Source organism: Mobula birostris, unplaced genomic scaffold, assembly GCF_030028105.1.
Source record: "Mobula birostris isolate sMobBir1 unplaced genomic scaffold, sMobBir1.hap1 scaffold_3610, whole genome shotgun sequence".
Classification (NCBI taxonomy): domain Eukaryota; kingdom Metazoa; phylum Chordata; class Chondrichthyes; order Myliobatiformes; family Myliobatidae; genus Mobula; species Mobula birostris.
Window position 1 is genome coordinate 16,051 of NW_027276684.1, and position 18,319 is coordinate 34,369.

Genomic DNA, 18,319 nt, shown 5'->3' on the forward strand with positions numbered 1-18,319 from the left:
TGAGAGTTAAAGGGCAAAAGTTTAGGGGTAACACGAGGGGGAACTTCTTTACTCAGAGAGTGGTAGCTGTGTGGAACGAGCTTCCAGCAGAAGTGGTTGAGGCAGGTTCGATGTTGTCGTTTAAAGTTAAATTGGATAGATATATGAGCAGAAAGGAATGGAGGGTTATGGCTGAGTGCAGGTCGGTGGGACTAGGTGAGAGTAAGAGTTCGGCACGGACTAGAAGGGACGAGATGGCCGGTTTCCGTGCTGTAATTGTTTATATGGTTATATGGTTGAAAGGAAACATCCTCTCCACATCCACTCTGTCTGTGTCCTCTGGTCCTAGAGTTCCCCCCACTATATGATATATCCTATCGGCATTCAGGGTGTCTTGGCCTTTCAGTGTTTAATAGGGTTCAATTTGTTCCCCACTGATCTCTCTCATCTCCCGAGTGCGGCGGTGGTCAGTCAGCATGGCGGATGTTACTGTAGTGGGGGAAAGTGACGAGTGAAGGTGACGCGGACAAGTGGTCCGAGGAGAAGAGGCTGGGAGTGCCTTGGCTTGCTCGCACTGGAGGTCAGAAGCGGGAGAGGGGAGTGTCGGGTGTGTGAGGATGGAGACGATTGTTCCCTGGAGGCAGCGCCGGACAAACACAACCAGTCAGGGTGATGCTTCAAGTTATTTTATTGAGTCTTTGCAAAAGCCACAAAAATGCAGAGCTTGTTCAACCACAGAAACGTCAGGGTGGGACACAATAGGGAAATGAACCAAACCCTTCCCAAGGAAAAGTGTTCCACTGGAAAAGCTATGGGTCGGAATCCATTCATTCCAATCGGAAACATTCCAACTGACAACCACGTGATCTAAGGAAATTGATGTCTTGAACCCATCCCTTCCAATGAGCCAGAATTCGAATGGGACCCGCCTCTCCCTAACAAATCCACTGCATTGAAACCAAGTTTTCCCGATGGACGGCGTCACGGCCCTGTGGGTTCTATACCAGGGCTCACGTTAGCCGGGTGGAGTCTGCTGACAAGTCCAGGCGGGTCGGACTCGCGGTGGGGGCGGCCGCGGGGGCTTTCAGAGAGCCGAAGATGCTGCTGTGTGTGGCCGAGTGACTGGAATGGGACAGGGTAGAAAGGGGCAGTGACGGGGGTAGTGACGTGATGCTGTGGTAGGGGTGTGTGTTGGAATGGGTCGTATTTGTGCAGAAACGCCACGCCAAGCTGCAAAGGTGGAGGATCTTCCTCCCGACGCCTCGCCGCCTCAGATCGCCAAGGGCGACAGCGTTGCGCCCCGGACCGCACGATTTACATAACTGCAGTCATTGGGAAGCGATTCACTCCACAGCACTTCTCCCCAAGGTAGAGGCGGAAATATCCCTGTCACGGAAAGTGGAATGGAAGAGGTTAGTGAGTTTCTGTGCCGTGAAGCGTGAATGGGATCTGATCCCGTACAGTATTTTCTGACTTCTAAGCTTGAAAAACTTACCCCCTCTCCCCATGTCTGTCCCCAGCTATTCCTCACGATCCAGTACGGCATCCCCCTTTCTAAAAAATCAGAAAACGGACAGAGTGAGATTCTCCTCCGAATCAGCGGCCGCACCCCTCACACTTCCTCGCTGAGCCCCGCGTCGCTGGCCCGTTCTCCAGGGGCCGGGCGCTGGAGTAGAGAGGGATCCGACGCACGGCGTGCGAGGGTAGGAGAGGCGCAGACCGGGCATTCAACCTTGTTCACAGGGAGAACCATCGCTGGGCACACCGAGGGCGTGGAGAACCAGGAATGTGAGAGTGGTCAGAGGGATTTACTCTGGGCGGTGGACGGGGAAGGCTAGGAAATGATTCAATGATTAACTGAGAAGAAGGAACACCGTGCGTTAATCAGAGATGAAAGTATAATAGCAATACAGTAGCTTAACTTTCAAATATGGAACAATGGTCGCTCTTTTACCCCGGCTCTGCTCCGCGCAGATACGCCCTTGGCACTGTGTGTTCTCTGCGTGTTAGCACTAAGCGAAGGCTCTGTTTGCAGCCCCAGGCGGAAGGGCGGGAGGATGAAGGGGATCTGGAGGGATTTTCCGCTTGGAGGAAAATGCTGTAGCAGCATTGGACAAGTGGTTGTATCACGGAGATAGAGCCGGCCAGAGATGAGTGAGGAGGAATTGATTTATCCGGAGGGTGGTGAACGGCCAAGCCATTGGGTTTAAAGCAGAGTTCAACAGATTCCTATTTAGTCCGGGTGTCAGGGAGAAGTGGGAGAATGGGTTTGGCAGTCATGATAAATGAACCACGATTGAATGGCGGAGTAGATTCGACGGGCCGAATGGCCTAATCCTGCTCCAACGTCTTACGGTCTTGTAAGGTCGAGGTGCTGGTCACTGTTTGCGAATACTCCCAGTGCGTGGGGCGGGGGCGCGCGGCGTGAGATGCGCAGGGGGGTAGGATACAGAGATGGATAATTAGTAAATGTCTCTGTGTCTCCGACTTGATGAATGGCACAGCGCCCCGTCCACGGCACAGCGTCCCGCTGATCAGAGACGGGAGGTGGTACTCACGGTAGCCGAATCCCACAATGCACACGACGTGGTTCAATTTCCTCATAGGGCAACTGAATGAGCTAGGACGCAGTATTCCCCTCCTGTAGGTCTGTGGGAAAGCGAGAAAAGATAAGCGTCAGCTTCCTTTACAGCCTTACCCTTCGCCCACGGTCCCACGTCCTGTAGGTTAGGACGGGAGCTCGCTCAGCGTCGGGGATGAGCCCCAGGAATGGGATCGTGGGGTTCATTCGGAGCCAAAATGGGCCAAGCCGTGAGACACGTGGACAGGCATACAGACAAGGAGAGGACCCGGAGTGACGAGATTGGGTGGGAAGGACTTACTGGGTTGTAGGGCTGTTTCCACGCTGAAGGGTTAGAGTGAGAGAACGTGGACAGACAGAGGGGAGACCTCCAGTGAGTGAGTGAGCGAGAGAGAGAGAGATAGAGAGAACAGAGAGGGACGGGAGAGGACCTCTGGTGAGTATGTGAGGGAGAGAGAGAGAGACAGAGAGAACAAAGAGACATGGGAGAGGACGTCCAGTGAGTGAGTGTGAGTGAGAGAACAGAGTGAGAGTGGAAGAGGACCTCTAGTGACTGAGAGAGATAGAGAGAGGACAGAGAGAGATGGGAAAGGACCTCCAGTTAATGTGAGTGTGAGTGTGAGTGAGAGAGATAGAGAAGAGAACAGAGAGAGATGATAAATAACAAGGTTCCACACGGAAGGTTGGTTAGGAAGGTTCAATCGTTAGGCATTAATATCGAAGTAGTCAAATGGGTTCAGCAGTGGCTGGATGGGAGACGCCAGAGAGTAGTGGTGGATGACTGTGTGTCAGATTGGTGCCTCGGGGATCTGTACTGGCTCCAATGTTGTTTGTCATATTAATGATCTGGATGAGGGGGTGGTAAATTGGATTAGTAAGTATGGAGATGATACTAAGATAGGTGGCGTTGTGGCTAATGAAAGAGGTTTTCAAAGCTTGCAGAGAGATTTAGGCCAGTTAGAAGAGTGGGCTGAAAGATGGCGGATGGAGTTTAATGCTGAAAAATGTGAGGTGCTACATTTTGGTAGAACTAATCAAAATAGGACTACATGGTAAATGGTAAATGGTAAATGGTAGGGCATTGACGAATGCTGTAGAACGTAGGGATCTAGGAATAATGGTGCATAGTTCCCTGAGGGTGGAATTTCATGTGGACAGGGTAGTGAAGAAAGCTTTTGGTATGCTGGCCTTTATTAATCAGAGCAGTGAGTATAGGAGTTGGGATGTAATGTTGAAATTGTACAAGGCATTGGTGAGGCCAAATTTGGAGTATTGTGTACAGTTCTGGTCACCGAATTATAGGAAAGATATCAATAAAATTGAGAGAGTACAGAGGAGATTTACTAGAATGTTACCTGGGTTTCATCTCCTAAGTGACAGAGAAAGGTTGAAAAAGTTAGGTCTTTATCCTTTGGAACATAGAAGGTTGAGGCCCGACTTGATAGAGGTGTTTAAAATTATGAGGGGGATTGATAGAGTTGACGTGGATAGGCTTTTTCCATTGAGAGTGGGGGAGATTCAAACAAGAGGACATGAGTTGAGAGTTAAAGGGCAAAAGTTTAGGGGTAACATGAGGGGGAACTTCTTTACTCGGAGAGTGGTAGCTGTGTGGAACGAGCTTCCAGCAGAAGTGGTTGACGCAGGTTCGATGTTGTCATTTAAAGTTAAATTGGACAGATATATGGACAGGAAAGGAATGGAGGGTTATGGGCTGAGTGCAGATCGGTGGGACTAGGTGAGAGTAAGAGTTCGGCACGGTCTAGAAGGGCCGAGATGGCCTGTTTCCGTGCTGTGATTGTTATATGGTTATATAGATGGAAGAGGACCTCTAGTTAGTGTGAGTGTGAGTGTGAGTGGCCCGCTAGTGAGTGTGAGAGACAGAAGAGAACAGAAAGAGATGCAAAGACCTCTAGTGAGCGAGAGAGAGAGAGAGAGAAGAGAGAGAACACAGAGAGAGATGGGAGAGGACCTCTAGTGAGTGAGAGAGTGGGAGAGCGAACAGAGAGAGATGGGAGAGAACGTCTGGACTATCTACGTCTGAGTTCCTGAGGCTGACCCGGGACTTGCACGACTGACATAGTGAAAACCGAGTGGAAGCTGCTAACATAAATAAGGAAGCATTGAACACCGCCATTTACACCCCCAGAGATGGAGGTCGTCCATTGCTGCCGAAAGCGTCCGCAGCGTGACGGGCTGTAAGTATTATTTGTAATATTCAGTGCTGTCTGCTGGAAAAAAAACTCTAAAATTCCCATTAAGTTGTCGAGCTTATTGTCATCCACGTGTGCAGGGATGGTGGGCGATGTTTCACTGTGAACGTTGCTGTCTTGGGGCAGAACGTCCAGTAGACACTACGCGTGGGTTTCTCTGACACCGTCATCCCGTTTGAAACCACGCTGCCCTGAGGACACCAGCCGAGGCCCCGCTCGACGGCGCTGCTGCACTGAATCGTAGCCGGGTGTTGAAAACCGTGGAGACAGCCAGCAGCGGTCTCGTCACATCTGTGCGGCGGGGGGTGGGAGCGAGAGAAATGGTCGCAGAAGGGGCAGAGAGTTGCGTCAGGGTTTATAGGAGGAGGGGGCGTAGATTCCGACAGGCGGGTGGGGATCTCGACTCTTTTCGTGCGATCGGGAGAAGCGAACAGCTTACTTTCAGCAGGACGGCGTTCATTGAGACGACAATGGGTCCTCTTCGGTACACCCACTTCTGCATTTCTGAAGGAGAAAAAGTGAAACGTCACAAAGAGGAGAGCTGTGGCCCTTCAGGCCGTCTCCCACCATTCTATCCCCCCTCAGCTTGAACGCCGCGCAGGCCGTACGTTATCGGGTATTTACACTGCAGGGTATTTGGCCCATCGAGTTGCGCCACGACTGCCCGCAATCCCAAACCCCAACTCGCAGCTAGTTCCTATCTAGCCTGTTCACATGACCCCCCAGCCCCCACCCCCGTCATTCCCACCCTGACCCGCACACTGGGCAGGTTAAAAAGAAGGGAAACGTGACCCCGCAGCTTTTCTCGCAACAAATTCTCCCCTCAATTCGGCTGCCGGCAGACAGAACATTATCTCGTGATTTTCCCCGACGACATTCAGCCCATCAAGTTAGTGCTGCTCTCCCTGCAATCGTAACACCTACCCCATTTAACCAACAACCTTACCCCTCCGCCCTCCTCACCTTTCACTCACAAACCAGGGCTACGAGATTAGACCATAAGACCAAAAGATATAGGAGCAGAATGAGGCCATTCGGGCCATTGAGTCCACTCCGCCATTTCATCACGGCCGATCCATTTTCCCTCTCAGCCTCAATTTCCTGCCTTCTCCCCGTATCCCTTCGTGCCCTGACTGAACAAGATTCTCACAACCTCTGCCATAAATATACGTAAAGACTTGCCCTCCACAGCCGCCTGTGCTAACAAATTCCACAGACAGACCGTTCTCCGACTAAAAAGATTCCTTCTCATCTCCGTTCTACAAAGAGATGACTCTCTATTTTGAGACTCTGTCTTCTGGTCTGAGACTCTCCCACCATAGGAAACATCCTCTCTACATTCACTCTATCGAGGCCTATCACCGCTCGATAGGTTTCTACGAGGTCGCCCCTCATTCTTCTGAATTCCAGTGAGTGCAGTCCCAGAGGCACCGAACGCTCCTCATACGACAGGTACTTCACTCCCGGAATCATTTTCCTGAACCTCCTTTGAACCCTCTCCAGTGTCAGCACATCCTTTCTTTTAAGATAACGGACCCAAATCAGCTCACAACACTCCAAGCGAGGCTTCGCCAGTGCTTTAGAAAGCCTTAATATTACCTCCTTGTGTTTTCACATATTCTAGTCCTCCTGAAACGACAGCTCTCTCTCTCTCTCTCTCTCACACACACACACACACACACACGCACACACACACACACACACACACACACACACATGCACACACACACACACACACATACACACACAGACAGACACAGACACACACACACACACACACACACACACACACACACACACACACACACACACACACACACAGCACCAGTGGTCGGAATCGAACGCGGTTCACTGGAGCAGTTGGGCAGCCGAACTACCCGCTGAGCCACAGCCAACGGGCCAGCCTCTGGCCCTCGTAAAAGGGCTTCCACAGCGAACCTACGGACCTGCCCCTTCAAACCGACTACGGGTCACGCCCTCTCCGCCTGTCTCTGCAAGTGTGCACGGCGACAAAAGCGACCGGTTTACAAAGTTCTCCCCACTCCCACGCTCCAGTGCGCCCTCCAAACCATTCTGGTCTATCTGGCGAGTCGGGTTGGGGTAGGGGAAGAGAACACCGAGAGGCACCGCGCTCTTGCCCCCCCCCCACCCCTTCCCCACCCTCTACACCCCGGATACTCACCTCGCTCATAAGGGGTGATGCATCGGAAGGTCTTTATCTTGGCGACACGTCTCTGGCGTACCTGTCTGCACCTACACTGCCTGGCCTTGTAGGGGTATCGCCTTCGAGACATCAACCCCCCTGTTAACAGAAAGCAGGATTATCTCCCTCCTCTTCAATTCCACCTCGCCTCCCCACAGACCGTCCTTGCACAACCCTGAGGAGGAGAGGATCCCAGAGACTCACCCGGCCCCCACGCTTAGAACACAGGGCGGATCACGGCATTGGGCCAACTCTTTACCCTCCTCTAAGATCAATCTAATCCTCCCCTTACACACAGCCCTCCATTTTTCTCACATCTTAAATGCCCCGAATGTATCAGCCTCTACCACCACCCCTGTCAGGGATCTGAAAACACTCAGCAAAAGAAGGTCCTACCCGCCTGAGTTTTATCTCCACCTCTAATTCTCCTCTTTCCGGTAATCTGCTTCCCCTTCGCCCTTCGTTTCCCCTTCCGACTAACGCGGTTCTCTGGAGCCGTTGGGCAGCCGCAGTACCCTCTGAGCCACAGCCAACGGACCAGCCTCTGGCCCTACGTTAACCCCGGTAACACCGCACCCAACCCCCCCCCCCCCCCACGGGCACTCTTCCGTCACCTCCTCCCATCAACTCCCCGCATCTGACGCTGTACCCTTCCCCTCCACCTCACTCCCCCTATCACTATCACCAGCTCTCGCCTGGGCTCACCTATCCGCCTCACTCTTCCCCTCACCTGTCTATACTGGCTATCGCTCTTCTGCCCATCACAATCGAAAGGCGGAATAGCCCCCCTCCCCCCAGCCCCCAGCCCTGTTTTTCAAGCCGCTCCGCATCAGAAAGCGATCATCCAACTGCCCTGGCCAGTCCAGATCGCCTCGGGGTCCACCCCCACCACAGGCGATCTGTGATCTCAGATTGATTGAGTCTTGCCCCAAAGCCCTTCCCCTAAATGTCCGTCCTCCATCGCAGGGGCAGCCCGTTCCCCACCGGCCTCTCAAACACCGGTAACACTCCACCAGTCAGGCGGCATCCGCGGAGAGAGAGGCTGAGATAAAGTGTCACACTGGACCTGGTATCAGTGCCACGAGGGGGTGCAGGGAAGGGATATAGATGGGATAAGTGAATGGGCATGCGTACAGTTGGGGTTATGTATACACGATGGTCACATTTAAAGAGACAGAATGGGAAGTGCACCCCAACACTGGAGGAACTCAGCAGGTCTATGAATGGGCAATTCAGTCCTCTGTGTAGACGCTGCCTGACCTGCTGAGTTCCTCTAGCATTTTGTCAGTCTTTCTCCGGACTTCCCACATCTGCAGAACATCTTGTGGTTGGGAGGCACGGTGAGAAGCTTGCGTCATCCAGACCGGTCATTACACTGAGGTCACAGAATGAAACGGAAGGCAGGGCAGCGCGGTAGCGCAGTGGTTAGCACGGCACTCTACGGTCCGGCTTCAACTCCCTTTAACCGCTGTCTTCCAGCAGCTTGCACGTTCTCCCTTGACCCAATGACTTCTCCCCGGGTGCTCCGGTTGTTAGATTGTAACTTGCCCCGTGGTTAGTCTCGGGTTCAATTGCAGGTTGCGGGGCGGCGCAGCTCGAAGGGCTGCCGTGGAAATAAACATAAAATGAAGTGTTCCAGTTACCGAGAAAGCGCAGCGTCGGGAGGCAGATCGAGTGCACGGACCACGAAGCGGGAGGTCGGCAGATGAAGGCTCGTAACACCAGCATCGGAGCCTTCCTTAAGCCTGGTGTACATTTCAATCAGCCGCTGTGTCTGCTGCCTGATTTTTTTGGGGGGTCGGGGTGTGTGAAGAGAAACTGACCAGGATGAGAGAAGTCCTCAGTTATCCTGGCTGCTTCCTCGAGGCAGCGGGAATTGCAGATGGGGAGGCTAATATTAAGATCAGATGTTTGGGAAGGAGTAAGGATAAGGTGGGGGACGATAGATAACGGCCTCCCTCTAGCCTTATTCAATGCCTTTCAATGCTACAGAGAGAGGAGAGGAGAGGTTTGCGATTCCGTGTTACCATTCGGGCTTTCCGTGCAGTGTGCCAGTCTTCACAGGTCAGAAAGACAGAGAACATGCTTACCTAGACGTACTATACTGTAGAACGCGCTGAAGGGAAAACCACCTTTACAAGCCCTGTCGAACGAGTCACAGTCCAGGATCTCTGCGGACATAAACCAGAGGAGACTTCAGTCACGGCGACAGGGATGAGGTGTGTGTGTGTGTGTGTGTGTGTGTGTGAGTGTGTGAGTGTGTGTGTGTGTGTGTGTGAGTGTGTGTGTGTCTGTGTGTGTGTGTGTGTCTGTCTCTGTGTGCGTGTGTGTGTGTATGTGTGTGTGTGAGTGTGAGTGTGTGCGTGTCTGTCTCTGTGTGCGTGTGTGTGTGTGTGCGCGTGTGTGTGTGTGTGTGAGTGTGAGTGTGTGTGTGTGTGTGTCTGTGTGTGTGTGTGTGTGTGTCTGTCTCTGTGTGCGTGTGTGTGTATGTGTGTGTGTGTGAGTGTGAGTGTGTGTGTGTGTGTGTGTGAGTGTGTGAGTGTGTGTGTGTGTGTGAGTGTGTGTGTGTCTGTGTGTGTGTGTGTGTCTGTCTCTGTGTGCGTGTGTGTGTGTATGTGTGTGTGTGAGTGTGAGTGTGTGCGTGTCTGTCTCTGTGTGCGTGCGTGTGTGTGTGCGCGTGTGTGTGTGTGTGTGAGTGTGAGTGTACGTGTGTGTGTGTCTGTGTGTGTGTGTGTCTGTCTCTGTGTGCGTGTGTGTGTATGTGTGTGTGTGTGAGTATGAGTGTGTGTGTGTGTGTGTGTCTGTGTGTGTGTGTGTCTGTCTCTGTGTGCGTGTGTGTGTATGTGTGTGTGTGAGTGTGAGTGTGTGTCTGTGTGTGTGTCTGTGTGTGTGTCTGTGTCTGTCTCTGTGCGTGTGTGTGTGTATGTGTGTGTGTGTGAGTGTGAGTGTGTGTGTCTGTCTGTGTGTGTGTGTATGTGTGTGTGTGAGTGTGTGTGTGAGTGTGAGTGTGAGTGTGTGTGTCTGTGTGTGTCTGTGTCTGTGTGTGTCTGTGTGCGGGTGGTTGGGGTTGAGCGGAATCGGGGCGGCAGGGGGGTGCGGGTTGGGGAGAGGGTGGTATACGCGGGCATTACCTTGCTCCGAGAGGACAGTCAGTGATTTCGTCTTCAAGTACCACAGCGACTCGACATTGGCAACGCACGCAAAAGCCCAGGACGCAGAGCACCTCCTCTGCAGGGAGAGATGAGAGCATGCATATGTTTTGTCTGTTCCTGTCTCTGCAATCTGGCCCCCCTCAGCAGCCTCCACCCACTCCCCAACTTCCACTCGACCTTCCCGCAGTTACCTGTTCTATTCCGGATTTTGTCTGTACACACTTTAACGGTTACACTCTATTCTGCGCGGTTATTGTCTTACCTTGTTCCACTTCAACGCACCGTGTAGTAAGAGCATATGACATAGGATTGGAAATACGCCATTCGGCTCACTGACCTGTTCCGCCGTTCCTCAACGGCTGATTTATTGTCCCTCTCAACCACATTTTCCTGCCTTCTCACGCAACCTTTGACACTCTGACTGACCTGCCGACGCCTGATTTAAATCTGCCCGATGACTTGTCCCCGACAGCTGTCTGTGGCAACAAATTCCACAGATTCACCAGCTCTGACAAAAGAAATGCATTGAACCATAGAACCATAGAACACTACAGCACAGAAAACAGGCCATTCGGCCCCTCTATGCTGTGCCGAAACTTTAATGTATTCCGCTACTCCCATTGACCTGCATGCAGTCCATAACCCTCCAGACCGCTCCCATCCATGTACCTATCAAATTTATTCTTAAAACTTAAGAGCGACCCTGCTTTTACCACGTCTGAAAGCAGTTCGTTCCACACTCCCACCACTCTCGGAGTGAAGAAGTTCCCCCTAATGTTCCCCATCAACTTTTCCACTTTCACCCTAAAGCATTGTCCTCTCGTATTTATCTCTCCTAATCTAAGTGGAAAGAGCCTATTCACATTCACTCTGTCTACACCCCTCATAATTTTGCAAACCTCCTCATCTCCGTTCTTAACGGACACCCCTCTAAGCAGAGGCTGCTCCCTCCGGTCCTGGACTCTCCCACTATAGGAAACATCCTCTCCATATCCACTCTATCTGTGTCCTCTGGTCCTGGACTCTCCCACTATAGGAAACATCCTCTCCATATCCACTCTATCTGTGTCCTCTGGTCCTAGACTGCCCCACTATAGGAAACATCCTCTCCACATCCACTCTATCTGTGTCCTCTGGTCCTAGACTCCCCCACTACAGGAAACATCCTCTCCACATCCACTCTATCTGTGTCCTCTGGTCCTAGACTCTCCCACTATAGGAAACATCTTCTCCACATCCACTCTATCTGTGTCCTCTGGTCCTAGACTCTCCCACTATAGGAAACATCGTCTTTACATGCACTCTATCTGTGTCCTCTGGTCCTAGACTCTCCTACTAAAGGAAACTGTCGAAGTTCTGAAACAGAAGTTGGGACGCACCTGATTTCTGACCACAGTTACAGCTCCTCTGCTACGCCAGTCCCATTGGCGTATTGCCCGACATTCTGTCAGGGGTTCGGCCATGGGTATCTTCGCCATCTCCTCCATCCAGGATGAGTCGTTCATCATTACCGGGTTGAGGTAGAACTGATTGAATTCTTCGTCTGAGGAGCGGGGAAGGAAGGGATGCATTTTAGAATTATCGACGTTTCTGCCCAGGCGCAGGCAGTTCCTCTGGAGGCGTGGGGTCGTGGGCTGGAGGTTTATGGCTGGCAGGCCTGGGAATGCTGGGCTTCAGATGTACTGCACTGGAGCCCGTACTTCGGCCCTCTTTGTGCCAACTCTGATGCCAAATTCAACTCTCTTCATCTGCCTGCACGGGAGCCACATCCCTCTATTCCCTGCATGTCTGCGTGTCTGCCTAAATGCCGTTTACATACCACGCTTGTAGCGGCTTTCCGCACCGCCCTGCAAGCCCATTCCGGACTCCCACCACTGTGTAAAATATCTGCCCTCACATCTCCCCTAAACTTTTCCCTTCACCCCTTCTCAAAGATTGTCTCGTCTGGGTAGCCTCGTTTCAAAGATGTTCCCTCTTCTATTTGACCCGTGCACTCTTGGAACAGGACCATCAGTCTCATTCCGGACTATGCTTAACAACTTTATGAACTTTTGCTGGAGAAAACAACCCAAGTTTGGCCAACTTCTCCTGACATGTAATACTGATTTATCGAGACAGCACCTTCTCTGATGAACACAGCAGATTCTAGAATCGCAGCTTGTCAGACAGCGTCTGTGGTGATGGAAGCAGGGAGAGTGCTGCAAAACAAAGTTCCTTTCTTCCACAGTGGCGCAGAGGGTTGAGCCACTGCGTCAGTGATCCAGAGATCCGGGTTCGATCCCCGTCTCCAGTCATGTGTGTGTGTGTGTGTGTGTGTGTGTGTGTGTGTGTGTGTGTGTGTGAGAGAGAGAGAGAGAGAGCGAGAGAGATACGTGTGTGTGTGAGAGAGAGAGAGAGAGAAACGTGTGTGTGAGTGAGAGAGAGAGACAGAGAGAGATACGTGTGTGTGTGTGTGTGTGAGAGAGAGAACGATAAGTGTGTGTGAGTGAGAGAGAGAGAGATACGTGTGTGTGAGAGAGAGAGAGATACGTGTGTGTGTGAGAGAGAGACAGAGAGAGATACGTGTGTGTGTGAGAGAGAGAGAGAGAGAGATACGTGTGTGTGTGTGAGAGAGAGAGAGATACGTGTGTGTGTGAGAGAGAGGGAGAGAGAGACAGAGAGAGCGATACGCGTGTGTGTGGGAGAGAGAGAGAGGGAGAGAGAGAGATACGTGTGTGTGTGAGAGAGAGAGAGAGGGAGAGAGAGATACGTTTGTGTGTGAGAGAGAGGGAGAGAGAGACAGAGAGAGCGATACGTGTGTTTCTGTGTGTGACAGAGAGGGAGAGAGAGAGAGATACGTGTGTGTGTGAGAGAGAGAGAGAGATACGTGTGTGTGTGTGAGAGAGAGACAGAGAGAGATACGTGTGTGTGTGAGAGAGAGGGAGAGAGAGACAGAGAGAGCAATACGTGTGTGTGTGTCTGAGAGAGAGAGGGAGAGAGAGAGAGAGATACGTGTGTGTGTGTCAGAGAGAGAGAGAGGGAGAGAGAGATACGTTTGTGTGTGAGAGAGAGGCAGAGAGAGACAGAGAGAGCGATACGTGTGTGTGTGTGAGAGAGAGAACGTGTGTGTGTGTGAGAGAGTTATGAGTGTGTGAGTGTGAGAGAGATACGTGTGTGTGAGAGAGGGAGAGATACGTGTGTGTGTGAGAGAGAGAGAGATACGTGTGTGAGTGAGAGAGATACGTGTGTATGTGAGAGAGAGAGAGAGATACGTGTGTGTGTGAGAGAGAGAGATACGTGTGAGTGTGTGAGAGAGAGAGAGATACATGTGTGTGTGAGAGGGAGAGAGCGATACGAGTGTGTGTGTGTGTGTGTGAGAGAGAGAGAGAGAGAGAGATACATGTGTGTGTGAGAGGGAGAGAGCGATACGTGTGTGTGTGCGTGTGAGAGAGAGAGAGAGCGGTACGTGTGTGTGAGAGAGAGAGAGTTATGTGTGTGAGTGTGAGAGAGATACGTGTGTGTGTGAGTAGAGTTATGTGTGTGTGAGAGAGAGAGGGGTACGTATGTGTGAATCACTGTAATTAACCAACCGGCTCAATGGGCTTTTGGGCAGGTCCAAATTCACACCGGCCATTTGGCATGGAGAGCAGGTGCTGTGCTGTGCGAATGTGGACCGGACTCTCCCACAGCCGCACGGGTGGGGAGGGGTGTTGTGTCACAACAGGCTGCCGGTACCTGTCATGTCACTGAATTCGGTGATTCCATGCTCGGCCGTTCCTGTGTCGTCCTTCTCAAACATCTGAGCCTTCTTCATGTTCTCCACAAAGATCTGGAAACGGCGATTCTCTTCTGCCGAGAGAGAGGGAGTGTGTAAGGAGAGGGAGAGAGGGGAGAGGAGGATGAGAGTGAGAGGCAGAGATAAAGAGGTGAGAGAAATGTAAAGTGTGTGTGTGGGGACAGAGAGAAAGTGAGAAGGGACAGAATGAGGAGGAGAGAGTGGGGCGAGGAGGAGAGTGTGAATGTGTAAGAGAGAGCAGGACAGAGAAAAAGGGAGTGGGGGAGGGTGTAGAAGGGGTTGTTGGTGCCCAGTAGAACCCTCTGTTCCTCCACCCCTCTCTCCCTCCCTCCCCACTCCCTTTGCCCGACCCCCTTCTCCCCATCCCTTCCCGGGACAGAACGAGTCCGGTTCCCCTTACCTTCCTCTCCGTCATAACTCCTGTTGTAAGCCACTTTGAACTCCTCGAAATCGGACCGCATTTGGAACTGGGGACGGAAGAAGTTGCCGTTAGTCGGGAATCTCCTTCCCTCAATCCGTGTCGCTGGGAACCTCTGAGAAGGCCATCCCAGCCCTGAGCAGTGCGGGCCGCCCCCGCCCGCCCTCTCCCCGGTACGGACACACCCTTGGTGTGGAGGGCGTGGAGGGCGACGGGGTTAGTGAAGGTGCGGTAGAGGGGAAGGGGACAGTGTGGAAGTGGCCGTGGTGGTTGATGCAGTGGAGGGGGATGAAACTGTCGAGAATACGGGAGTGAAGAGGAATGGAGGGGGGGCGGTTTAGAGGGGAGGGGAGTGAGGAGTGGTGGAGGGGGTTGTAGGAGGATAGATGGGGATGGAGAGGGAGGGGATGGGGACGGAGTGGGGAGCGAAAGGAAAATACAGGGCAGTGAGGGGACAGGCGGTAGGGGAGTGAGGTCAAGGGCGAGGGAGGGCACTGAGGGGAAGGGAAATGAGGTGGAGCAGTGGCGAGGGAGGGAGGCCGGATGGGGTGAGGACAGGAAGTGTTGGGGGAGGGAACGGAGGGAGTGAGTGTGGAGTTGAAGTGAGTGCGTGTGGACGGTGGGGGATGAGTGGTTGTTTTGGGTGAAGGGAGGGAAGACGGACGCAGAGTTTGAAACGGGATGAAAAGGAACCGAGAGGAATGGGCGATGCTGTTGGATGGGGTGGGGTGGGGGGGGGGTCTCTGCAAGAGTGGGGTAGAGGTTTAGGTTGAGTGGTGAAAGGCTGAGCAGGAATCTGAGCGGTAAATTCTACACCCAGCGGGTACTGAATGCATGGGACGAGCTGCCGGGTGAAGTAAGGGTGAGCCGGATTATTCCCAGGGCAGCTCCATCCGTCCACATTCGGAAGGGACCGTGATGGGCCAGTACCGAACGCAGGGCGGGCACCGTGGTCGGCAGCGACTGGTTGAGCTGAATGGCCTGTCCCCTCCGAGACCCCGCAGCGGTGAGACTCTCCAGCACTACCGCTGTTCAGCAGCCGCCTCGGCTGCCTGGTGTCCCGGGTCGTAGGCGAGCGGGTCCCCCAGGGTCCCGACGTCCCGCTCCGAAACGGCCGAAGGGACCTCATGGTCAGCGCGCCTCGGCGCTCCCTCACTCACCATCGCCTCATCTTCTGGCAGATCCGCCGGGGAAGAGCACCGAGACGGGAGGACCTGGGTCGCCACCAGGCAGGCAACGAGAAGCCGGAACATTGCGATATCCGCACCCGATACCGAACAACAGAGCAGGACCTGGAGTTGGGGGTGAGAGTGATAAAACAATTTCGAACCGATGGGCGGCTCAGAAAATTGTACAAGGGTCGCGCCCTTCCGTGGGGCGGAGTTCCCTCAGCACCCCACCACAGTGCGAACCTCCTCCTCACCGCCCCTCACAGCGCAGCCCTCCCTGACTCAGAATGGAGCACCGTCATCACTCCTCTGACCATTAGGAACCCCCTCCCTCCCTCCCGTCCCACTCGCCTCTCAACACAGATCCCTCAAACCCTTCCTACGGTGCGGAGTCCCCCCTCACCAGCACTGTTCCCCACCCCTCCGCTTACACTGTGCGGAGATCCTGCCTGATTTGCCCCTCCAGCAGTGCGGTGGTCTCACCCCCTGACTGTCCCGGAGCGCAGATCTCCCTCACACCCCACCTCGGTGAGGGATCCCTCCTCACTCGCGCCTCCCTCAGCACTGACACCAGGGGTGCCTCACTGCACTGAGCTGGGTGGGGGAGACGGTGACTGACTGAGAGGGAGATCCACATCCTCTGCCCCACCCGTCAGACTAGCCCCGTTCCAGGAAGCCAGTCTCTCCAAGGACGAACACTGGCAATTCCTGACATCGTGCTCACTCACCACACTCGTTCGGACAACTCCAGCCGCTGTGGTGGACTGCAAGGATGTCTACCGTCTCTTATAGTCCCTGTCTGGCCCCTTCCCCCCCCCCTCCCATCTGATCCTATCAACCCCCCGCCCCCGTCCAACGGACACCCCGAACTGATAAGGACCTGAACGATGTTACAATCCCACTTCCCCCTTCCACCAACGGTCGCCCACCGTCGCCCACTTCCCCCCACCCTCCCGAACTGCTCGGACGTTAGTAACCCTCTCCTCGGCCCTCTCTACTGAAGCAGCAGCCCTCGCCGCTCTGCCTCAGAATCTGAGGAATGCGTTGCCACAGTCGACTGTGGAGGCAAACTCACTGAGTGAATTTAGAGCAGAGGTCGATAAGCTCTTGATTAGACAGGCCTTGAAAGGTTATAGGGAGAAGGCAGGAGAATGGGGTTGAGATGGATAATAAATCAGCCCAGATGGGATAGAGAGCAGACTCGATGGGCTGAATGGCCTGTCACACCTCTACACACACACACACACACACATCTCATTTGAATTTTCCCCCTCTCAATTTAAACACATGTCCTCTAGTTTTAGACGTTACAATGCAGGTGATGGAAAGGTACCAGCTGCCTACTCCATCTTGCCCTCCCCGGGGTCCCGGTATCTCTCTCTCCCACTCCAGAGAAGCCACGGGGATCTGGGGGGCAGCAGAGTGGAGTCAGCAGCCCTCGGCACTCCCTCACTCACTATCTCATTGTCCTCCAAACAGTCCAAGTGAGAAGGGATAGAAGAGGTTGGCACCACATTGTGGGCCAAAGGGCCAGTCCTGCGCTGTGATGCTCTATGGCATCTCCCCTGAGCTTCCGCCGCTCCAGAGAAAACCACCCAAGCTTCTCCAGCCTCTCGCAACAGCACACACCCTCTAATCCAGGCAGCATCTGGGTGGAACTCCTCTGCAGCCCTCCAAAGCCTCCTCACCCTTCCTGTGGAGGGGAGGCCAGAACTGAGGGAAATTTCTCCAGAAGTGGCTCAACTAGAGTTGCAGAAAGCTGCAACGTTACTTCCTGACTCCTGAACTTAAGAAAGACGAGCTCGTCGTCGGCTTCCTGGACAGCCCTGTGGACAAGGGTGGCTACTTTCAGAGAAGGTGGAATTGGATCTGCCATCAGCTACTGCCCTTTGGTCGAACGGGGGAGTGGCATCATAGGCTCATACTTGTGTAAAAGTCCTGGCCCCCTATATAGGCTGAGACTTTCGCACAGTCCTGTAGTAACTTTATGCATTGCACTGTACTGCTGTCACACAAAAAAACAAATTTCCTGGCATGCGTGAGTGATGATAAACCTGATTCTGATCTGGGTCTCTATTGTGGACTGAGAGTGGGAAGGGGGCAGGGAGAGGGGAATCCTGGCTGGGAAAACGGGAAGGGAGAGGGGAGGGAGCGGGAAGCACCAGAGAGATATTCTGTAATGATCAATAAACCAATTGTTTGAAATTAAATGACATAGCCTGGTGTCTCAGGGCTGGGTGTGTCTCTGTATTCCCAGATGCCTCGTTCTATCCTCAGTGCCCTACCATTCTCTGTGTAAGATCTACCCTGACTGGTCCTCCTAAAGTGCCTCCTTGCTGGCGGCAGTGGGTCGGAGAGATTGCGGGACAGGAGGTAGCGGTCCTCGACAATGCCTCGGACCCTTTGTCTACAATGGTCGCAGTGAACGCCACAAACCAGGAGAGCTTCTCGTCAACTTCTAAAGTTCTCCGTAAGGACTGTAAGGTGCCTTGCAGCTTCTGTAACACAATGATGGAGCCCGGCGGGACGCTGAGAGAACCTCTGGACCTGTTTGAATTGGGCCTCTGCCCCTTCTCTCTTCAGTCCTGACGAAGGGTTCTGGCCCGAAACGTTGACTCTTCGTTTCCACGGATGCTGCTGAGTCCCTCCAGCGTGTTGTGAGTGTTAATTCATCGGTTCTTGTACAAGGAAGCGTAAAAGGATCCACCAGAAACTTAGAGCCTCATTAGAAACATAGAAAACCTGAAAACATGGAAAACTGCTGTGCCGAACATGTATTTACTTTCGAAGTTACCTAGGGTTACCCATACCCTCTATTTTTCTAAGCTCCAT

At 53.2% G+C, this 18,319-nt stretch overlaps 1 protein-coding gene across 1 annotated transcript; it reads right to left on the minus strand.

Annotated features, from left to right (window-relative positions):
- Nucleotides 1-649: 649 nt before the first annotated feature.
- On the minus strand, nt 650-16,274 carry LOC140193047 (cathepsin F-like). Its single transcript, XM_072250493.1, has 12 exons — nt 16,216-16,274; nt 15,479-15,610; nt 14,301-14,367; nt 13,840-13,953; nt 11,505-11,668; nt 10,105-10,201; nt 9,064-9,144; nt 6,953-7,072; nt 5,210-5,274; nt 2,538-2,628; nt 1,475-1,533; nt 650-1,365 (listed from the first exon to the last, which is right to left on the minus strand). The coding sequence occupies exons 2-12, from the start codon at nt 15,569-15,571 to the stop codon at nt 1,294-1,296; spliced, it is 1,023 nt and encodes a 340-aa protein (XP_072106594.1). The 5' UTR covers nt 15,572-15,610; nt 16,216-16,274; the 3' UTR covers nt 650-1,293.
- Between the last annotated feature and the right edge of the window lie 2,045 nt (nt 16,275-18,319).

What these genes read in the sequence shown, in the direction of transcription:
- LOC140193047 (XM_072250493.1), bottom strand. Translation starts at nt 15,571, where the DNA reads ATGTTCCGGCTTCTCGTTGCCTGCCTGGTGGCGACCCAGGTCCTCCCG. An exon ending in CGAATTCAGTGACATGACAG is followed by an intron (nt 11,669 to 13,839) that starts GTACCGGCAGCC and finishes CCCGCTCCTCAG; the next exon opens with ACGAAGAATTCAATCAGTTC. An exon ending in CATCACCCCTTATGAGCGAG is followed by an intron (nt 5,275 to 6,952) that starts GTGAGTATCCGG and finishes TTTCTCCTTCAG; the next exon opens with AAATGCAGAAGTGGGTGTAC.